Here is an 8844-nt window from a genome sequence, read left to right as displayed (position 1 = left end):
CAATGTCGTCGCCACGTCACGCGCTTCCCGCATTCCCCGATCAACCCTATTAGCATCTTTGTTTCTTTACATTAACTAACTCTGCGCCATGTACACAGCGCCCGCCTGGATGCACAAGACCGCATGCATGTACGAATCCCATCGCGCGCATGTACGGAAGCACAGCACCGTAGATGGTCATCACAATACATGTATACAAATTAGGGTCGACGTAACTGCAAGCGCCAGGGGGGATTATGAAGCGATGAACGACCAACAATACGACTAAACTGCAACGACAGAATCACCACGCACGTACAACACACGCGGGCCGTCTTGGCCCACACACGCACCACGTGCACCACGGCGCTCGCGAGCACGGGGAGCATGAATACATGTACACGGGTGGAGCAACGGGACTGGCCAAACTGCCGAGGGGTTACAACAGCCGGTCACTTATCCGAGCGACAAGATCAAGAAATGCACGTAAATGCGCACAGCAGGTACTCGCACAAGCCCTGATGACGCCGTTGCCATGATCAGCGTCAGACAGACGACGTAACAAAGATACACACACGCGCGCACACACACACATATACACATATACACGCACACACGCGCGCACGCCTATACAGGCATGCACATACATACACACACATACACACATACACACAAACGAGCGCGCGCGCGTACGCACATCCAGGGAATGCAACAGCAACAGCAACAGCAGCAGCCAGCGCTACTATTATGAAAGCATTTACTAATTTTTGAAACTCGTCTTGAGGTTGAGAACCATTTCTGGGATTGGTTGAGTGACTCGTGAAATGTCAGGTTGATTGATTAGATCAAGCCAGCAGCCAACTGCTATTTGCATGATAAACATGCACACATACATACATATTCATCAGCCCGGATGGCCGACAGCGGAGGCGCCTGTTGAGCAGGTGGTTGCCCCTCGCGCAGGGCAATCACCTGCTAGCAGTTGTGAAGTCGGCGCGGTCAGTGAGAACAAGCATCGGCTACGTAATAAATGCGCATACATCTACAACATTATATGTCTTAGCGCCCGCTCTCAGCGGCGACATCATCTATATCCCCTGAATTGATGGATAACAGACAGATAGACGTATGGATAGGTACGAACAAAAAAATCTACAAGGGAAAAGCGAGGGGAGCGTGCATGTACGGACGCAAAGCCTATTTTGTTTTATGTTTGCCTTGTCTTGACTTTATGTGTGGCTTGGCATGACATCCATTTTTCAGCCATTCTCCACAAGTGGCGATAAGATAAGATGCGCTCCGAGTTAAAGTGCACCAAAGCACGCGGCAGCTGCCGTACGTAAGCTGCAGAGAACGACTCAGTAAACAAGCTACCAGCTAAAGTGGAGGAAATACACCAAAAGGAAAATGCGGGTCGGACGATGATCATACTCGGAGTGGATGAGTTTGGGAGGCCTCACTCTGTACGTGCACCGCGCAACCGGGACACGCACACACATCCCGTTCGTCACTGCGAAATACCCCAGCCACCATCGTAAGCGCCGCCGTCACCCCGTTCGCGTATGGGAGAAATACAGATGCACACATACGCTTCGCCTGTCGTCCAAAACCCCGCCGCGCCTTACTGAGTACACGTATACTGTATGCACTTTAGGCCCCGTGCTGTAAGCAGCAGCGATAGCGACTAACAGCGGCCGTCTGCCTGGACCTGCATCCAGCACCAGATCGACCGCCAGAACGACTCTCGGTGGCAGGTATGATATCTCCACTTTTGTCCCAACACATGCATGTCAAAATTGGTGTACGTGTCTGTGAGCCCACAATGCTTCGTTGCGTGTAACACAGGGTGGGTTAATCAGGAGCAGTGAGCAAAACACGCTGCGCGTACTTTGCGCTGGATCGCTTTGCCAAGGATGATGGGGAGACTGCCGTGCTCGCCATGGTAGGCTGCGCAGCGAAAAGTACTGCTAGGTATGTCGGGGTGTGGGGAAGGATGGAAGGTAGGAAGCAAGGCAAATGCAACCTCGTGTGGGTGCATGGTGTCCGTGATGGCATCCATCGTCATCGTGTACATGCACATCTCACAATTAAGGTTTCCCTTAACCTTAGGCTGGGGAAAGTGCAGCTGACGCCAATCTTCCCACACATATTCTCTAATCCAACTTCGTATCCAACAAAGATCAGTGAAGAAAATTAAAGGCAAGCAACGAAAATCTAGCCCTGATTTTGAAACAAACCGGCAGTAGGCACTGCCAAAAAAAACTCGAGGGCCCTTCGACCCTTCTCAGCACTCGCAGGTCCTCCACACTCCGCTGGTCGAATCGTACATACAGCGGGATCACAAAACAATACTACGCGCGTCAGTTTGTCCGTCAACAAATTATGGCACTGAAGACAAACAAGTATTCTATGTTTGTTCTTCCTTGCGTAACAAACATGCATTTCGAACGTGCATATGTGCAAGACCAGCAGATGGACACCAGATAGCAGCAAGTAGGGCCTTGTGTTGTTTCGCAAGCTGGCCGCCGGCGGCGCGCCGACCAAAGGCAATAAGTATGCATGCCTGCTGCTACGTGGTTGCAAACTGTGAGGTTAATCTATCCAACACAAAGAAAGGCAAAACTGCAGCAAAGTGCATGTGCGGGGAGAACAATGACAAAGCCGTGCCAAACCGGCTGTCTGTAAGGGTACAACTCCGACAGGTGTACCGAAAACGCAAGGAGAAGGCGCAAAACCCTCGTACGTATCCTCGTGCACGTGTACTCCCCTATACATATATGGCCGTCGCCTGGGAATTCTCGGCGGCCAGCTGCAGCCCTTTAGCATCCACACTTAAGCATGCACACTCCGACAGGCAGGCTGCCGTATGCATTTATGGCGGCAGCGGCGGCGGCGGCGGCGGCGACACACATTGCCAGCAACGTAACGAGCATCGCGATGCAAGGTTTGGCTCCCTACTGGTCCGCGCGCCATCGATCGGTTATCGACGCTACATATAACGCGATTCACAAGTCATAAAAGGCAAAGTATAGCTTCCGCGTCCTTCAGGAGAGACCGCGCGCCAGCCAGCACACAAGTGAACCGCGTAGATCCGATCTAGATGCGTCCATCACGTCAGTCCTAACGTACCTTGCTCAAAGCTATCGCACTTGAAAATACGGCCTGCCGTATGTATGTCATTCCTCGCCGCTTCGGAGCATACGAAGGGTGCCACCGTGCGTGCGAACGACAGACGTCCACATACATGCAGCAGAATCATCCTCATCTTTCATCCCAACTCCTCTTTCCAAAAGATCAACTCCAAAAATAAAAAAAAACTGATAGCTATTTGGTATTTTTATGTCAGGAAGCTTGCCATGCCTTTATTTTTGCTTAGCCCGCCGCTTCCCTTCTGAGTCCGCGCCCCGTGCCATCCCCGAACTGCCTCAAACTCCAGTTCTTCCTGATCCAGCTCCACACAAGCTGACGTATCCTTGTCAAGTGATCCACTCGTAGCATGCCTGGCAAACCCAGGGCTGCTCCTCGCCGCTAGCGGCATGGACATAGGTGCGTCTTGCTGTGCTCGTGCCATCCAAACGCACGTGTATCAGCATCACAGTGCATAACATCAGTGACAAACAAACAGTAACAAGTGCCATTAACTGTTACCAGCAGTTCCCATCAGTTCCCCGATGAAACCATCCGAGCACCTCGATGCACCTTTCGAAGGTTCATACAAAAGTGCCACAAATGGCTTATGGACGGGGCTGTCACAACGCTGTAGGTGTCAGTTCCCACCTATCACCAGTATCTTCCAGCAAGTGCAGCAGCAACCTGTCCCCAATCGCCTGTTCAATGATACTACATCTCCCTTCGCATTACTGCTGGTCAAGGAATACCTAAAGATCACAGGAATTTATACAAAAAACTGGATTCCTTTTGCCTTTCCGCCTTGTCGTACAGGAAGACGGCAGACTCAGGACTTACTGGATGGAGTGCCGTATTGGCAAAGGCAAGGCACGCAAGCCGCCGGTTAGTAGGCTCAGGCTTGGAAGCAGTCCTTCATCCTCCGCGTCGGGGGGGTTGCAGCCGTCACCAAAGCCCTCCGTGGGGCATCCGGCCTCCCAGTCTTGCTCGGGGGGAACCGCACCGCCGTGCAGCTGAAAATCATGGAAGGCGATCGTCTCTGCTGTGCCGGTGGTCCGTGGTACGGGCTCCTGATGCTGAAGCGATGGCGGCGGCGGTGGTGGTGGTGGTGGTGACGGCATCGGTGGCAGCTGCGGCTGCTGCTGCTGCGGCGGCGGCGGCGGAGGCGGCCGCGGCAGAAATGCCTGCGGCTGCGATGGATGCGACGTCGGCTGCGGGTGTGGTGCCTGCTCGTTGCCAAATTGAGGGAATGACGGCAAAACCAGCTGCGGAAGCGGTACCAGAGCCTGCGGCTCTGGCATCTGCGACATCGGCCGCTGCACTGGCTCTGGCGCAGTGGTAGGGGCTGGTGCCGGCGGAGACGGCATTGGCAGGATTGGCGCCGGTGCTGGAGCAATCGTTGCCAACGGCATTGTCATCGGCCCTGGTCCAGGCGGCCGCACCTGCTTCCAACCAGGCAAGTTCACCGGCACAGGGTGCAGAGCCTGGCCCTGCCCAGACGCAGGGGCTGGCATAGGCCGCTGCACCAGTCGCTGCATCGGCCATGGCCAAGGCGCCGACGACGGCATCTCATTCGGCGCCGACGACGGAGCGGGCACCTGCACATGGCCTGTGGCCTGTGGAGGCATGGTAGATCCCGGCGGCGGCACCTGCTGAACAAATCCCGGTACTGCGCCGACCGCAGGCGTGTTCATGTGCGATTGCATGGGCTTCCCCATCGTTGTCGGCGGCATCGATGACATCATCCAAGGCTCCAGGTGCCCCGGCCGAGTGTCAAAGCCACGGGCTTTGGGGCCAACGCATCCTGAGGACCTGTTGCCTCCAGAGACAGCCGGCCCAACACCGGCAGAGGCGCCCGGCGTGCAAGTTACCGTGGGGTCAGGTGCAACAGCCAACCCAGGCCAGGCCGATGTCGGCGCTGAAATAGTGGAATGTTGCCAGACCTGTCCCGATGCGTCACACCCACCATGGCAATTCGGGGTCGTGTAGCAGCCGGAGTGAGAGCAGGAGCAAGAGCTTGGGGGCCCCTTCACGGCAGCGGCACAGGCATTGGAGGTGGTGGTCGCCTTGTGATTTGTCTCAGCTGGGAAGACGGGTGACAACGGCGGACGAGGAAGCGCCGACCTCTCCCCAATCAGCATGCCAGGATTGGTCGTCGTCGGAGGCGGAAGCGGGTGAGGGCAGCAGCCGTCGAAGGCCGCAAATGCGGCACCGAAACCAGCAGCAGCGCCAACCGATGCCGGCAATGGCAATGGCGCCATTGCTTTAGTGCAGTAGCCAGTTGATGACGAGATGTTTGTCTCGCCGCATCTTCCGCTTGCGAGGCTCAAAGATCGCCCCAGCTGAACTCTGCCAGCCACCGCTGGAGTCCCATACAAGGCAGCGACCGGCAAGGAGTTCTGTCGAAAGACAACGGCCTCCCGCAGCTGCACGTCGCTACAGCCAACGTTCATGCCGCTGGCTCGGGAGCTGGTGGTAGCAGCTCTGCAGCCCAAATCCATAGCAGCCGCAGGAGCTGGGCAGTCGGCAGTTGCTGGAGGAGCGAAGATGGCAGCGGCGGGCGGGCAAACTGACACGGACTCACAGCCTGGGGCCGGCTGGCAAATCACTGCGTGCTGGCAAGCGGCAGCGGGTAAAGCAGTAGTGAGACCATGTGGAGCAGGAGATGCAGCCTCGCATGCGCCTACAGACGTTGGAAACACCGGCGAGAGCGCTGAAGTAGACCGTCGCGGACTGAGCGCGTAGCAGCCGCCGGCTTCGTAATTAGAAACTTCCTGACTCAGAGCAGCCGCGGCATTGGCGATGATAATAGTTGATCCAGAGGCAAACTGAGAGGTCGTAGTGGTAGTGGTTCCGGCAGGTGGTGACGGTGCAACATCATCTTCGAAAGCTGGGCTTACGAAGGTACTGCAACTGTACCGGCCGCGCTTCACCCAGACGCCCAAAGGCTCCAGAACGTAATACCGTTTACGAAATTTGCCGACTGGCTGTGCTTCCGATACCGCGGGGGCGATGACATGATGCGGTAGACGGGCTTGGCCGTTGGGGCGTTCCTGGGGCAATGCAAAAAAGGGAGGGTAACGTACGTTCTTAATTGATGGCTTGAATTGTCCTTGTGCAAGAGTGACTCACGTGCTAGGCAGAGGAAAAGGAAAAGGTATCGAACACCTTTGCGTTTCCAGTGCGGAGGCCGCCGCAAGATACACAGGATGCTATTTTAACCTATCAGCTACGCATCCGTTTAAATTGACGATACGATGCGTCCACAGGCCCGAAGCCCACTACGCAAGTACGTCCCCTACCTGTTCGAGGTCGAATGCGTCGCCGGACCAAGTGAAGACCTCTAAGCTGGAATCCTTTTTGACCATGCTTATATGCCAAGGAACCTTGGAGAGGACGCTGTTGCCCAAACTCTCTAGCTTGTTTCCGTTGGACAAATATCCTGCGCCTGTAATAAGGAGCAATATGCTTCGTAAGTAGTATATACTTACGTCAACAAGGAGCAAATTACAAAAGTTTACAACTCACCACGTTGCGATGTCCTAGTTCGCACTCCTTTAGAAAAAGACAACAGCAGGAAACCTCATCGTGCTGCCATAAAATCTGCTTTCTATATATTTTATAATCGATGATTTCTTTAAATTTGCAAGCATTAAAGCAATTTATTCTGCCCGCGCAGTGTACGGCCTGAACTTATGCTCAAACGGGCACACTGAGCTCATCTATTTAAATGAATACGTGCAACATCCACACTAAGTCAGTTTTATAAGCTTTGCATTTGCAAATTTCAGATTTTCTTATAAAATACGATCGTAAACTATTCTAGACCGTAGGAGCCCGATATTGTCCCTATTTTCCAATTCGCGGCGTATTAAATCTGATTATTCCTAAACTGGTAAAACAATATTATGTACTATTGTACGTGTCCAAGGAATTGGAAACGCCTACAAGTCACGCGACCCTTGTCTAGCATACCACTCTATGAGGGATGGCAACACGTACAGCAATCCTGGAATAGAATAAAAAATATTTATTTTTCGCTTGATCATGGATTTCATATGACGTTGGAGTTTCAGATGTCCCTGACAGCTTTGACACGGTGACCTCTACGTTTAAATAGGAACCCCAAGGCAACCTCGAGCCTCACGAAGTCATCGCCCATGGGGCTTAATACAATGAAAAGGAGGAACGAATCGGTCCATAATGGAAATAATTGTCGCAGGCACAGGGGGGCCACGACGTGCATACAAGCGGCACTGATGCACTAAACACGGCTTTTCACGACGGGGCACAGGCTCGTCGTCGGCCGTCAAGTTTATTCTACTGCACTACTGTGCGGATGGACTATATTTTATATATCGACTCAAAGTCGATGCTGTCGAAACTGATTGCACTTCTAGGAAGCCGCTAGCCGCTACACTTCAAGCCATGAAAGACCAGGATTTTCCTTCCAATAACTTCGGGAAGTCGTCGAACATCTGATGACCATATGTGCTCCTCTGTGTGCGACACGGCAGCAGCGGGACATCGGTTTTCTTGCGGGCCAGGTTGCACGGGTGTGGTTCAATTCAAAGCAGGACATTTATCTCACTAGCAGTGCCCACTAACAGATCGAAGGAGCCCATGCGAGGCAGTCGCGAGTCAGTCTCCCTGGATGAGGCCGTACGATATGGACGGCATTGAGCGAGTGCGGGACGTTGTCCTGGACTTAGGGTTTTTCAACCTCTTCCCGGTTTGTCCTTCCCAGCTTGAAGAGGCCCCTTTTGTGCTTTGATACTTGTGTGGTCTGTAATTTGTGAGACTCTCGGTGCCGGGTTCGGATCTAAGCATACGTCTGTAGCCAAGTCCATGCAAGAGTCCCAATGGTAATAGCAACGATAAGCAAACGTCAGTCGGAGCCTGGTGTGTGTTGGCTGTATATTCCTGTGGAACCTCTCCTTTTTATGGTACGGTATGTGTACTTCACCATCGCCACCGCCAAAGTATGCAACAGGAAGCCATCAGCAGTCAATCTGGCCGCCTCGCCCACATAGTTGTAGTTGTAGTTGTAGTTGTAGTTGTAGTTGTAGTTGTAGTTGTAGTTGTAGTTGTAGTTGTAGTTGTAGTTGTAGTTGTAGTTGTAGTTGTAGTTGTAGTTGTAGTTGTAGTTGTAGTTGTAGTTGTAGTTGTAGTTGTAGTTGTAGTTGTAGTTGTAGTTGTAGTTGTAGTTGTAGTTGTAGTTGTCGTTGTCGTTGTAGTTGTAGTTGTAGTTGTAGTTGTAGTTGTAGTTGTAGTTGTAGTAGTACTACTACTACTACTAGTAGCAGTACCAGCAGTAGGAGTCGTAGCAGCAGTAGTAGTAATAGTAGTAGCAGTAGTGATAGTAATAGTAGTAGTAACAGCAGTAGTAGTAATAATAGTAGCAGTAGTGGTGGTAGTAGTAGTAGTAGCAGTAGCGGTAATAGTAGTAGGAGCAGTAATAGTAGTAGCAGTAGCAGTAGCAGTAGCAGTAGTAGTAGTAGTAGTAGGAGTAGTAGGAGGAGTAGGAGTAGTAGGAGGAGTAGTAGGAGTAGGAGTAGGAGTAGGAGTAGGAGGAGGAGGAGGAGGAGGAGGAGGAGGAGGAGGAATCACAGTGAGCCCCTGTAGTACCCTGGGTATATCACGGGATTCTGAGATCCACCGATCGGTTCTTTTCTGAGAAAGGCGTGACACAACAGTCCCAGAACCCAAGGAAAAACTCCAAGGTAGGGCCATGGGCCA

General features: G+C 52.8%; 1 protein-coding gene across 1 annotated transcript; it reads right to left on the bottom strand.

The window, feature by feature from the left end:
* Positions 1 to 3941: 3941 nt before the first annotated feature.
* Positions 3942 to 6473, bottom strand: VOLCADRAFT_86790 (uncharacterized protein; the record flags this gene model as incomplete). The annotated part of the gene is made up of 3 exons (XM_002946420.1): positions 3942 to 4181; positions 4548 to 6158; positions 6408 to 6473. The coding sequence occupies 3 exons, from the start codon at positions 6471 to 6473 to the stop codon at positions 3942 to 3944; spliced, it is 1917 nt and encodes a 638-aa protein (XP_002946466.1).
* Positions 6474 to 8844: the final 2371 nt, after the last annotated feature.

Source organism: Volvox carteri (assembly GCF_000143455.1).
Source record: "Volvox carteri f. nagariensis unplaced genomic scaffold VOLCAscaffold_3, whole genome shotgun sequence".
Classification (NCBI taxonomy): Eukaryota; Viridiplantae; Chlorophyta; class Chlorophyceae; order Chlamydomonadales; family Volvocaceae; genus Volvox; species Volvox carteri.
Note: the sequence above shows the minus strand (reverse complement) of the source record. Positions and strands in the feature narration are given on the sequence as shown.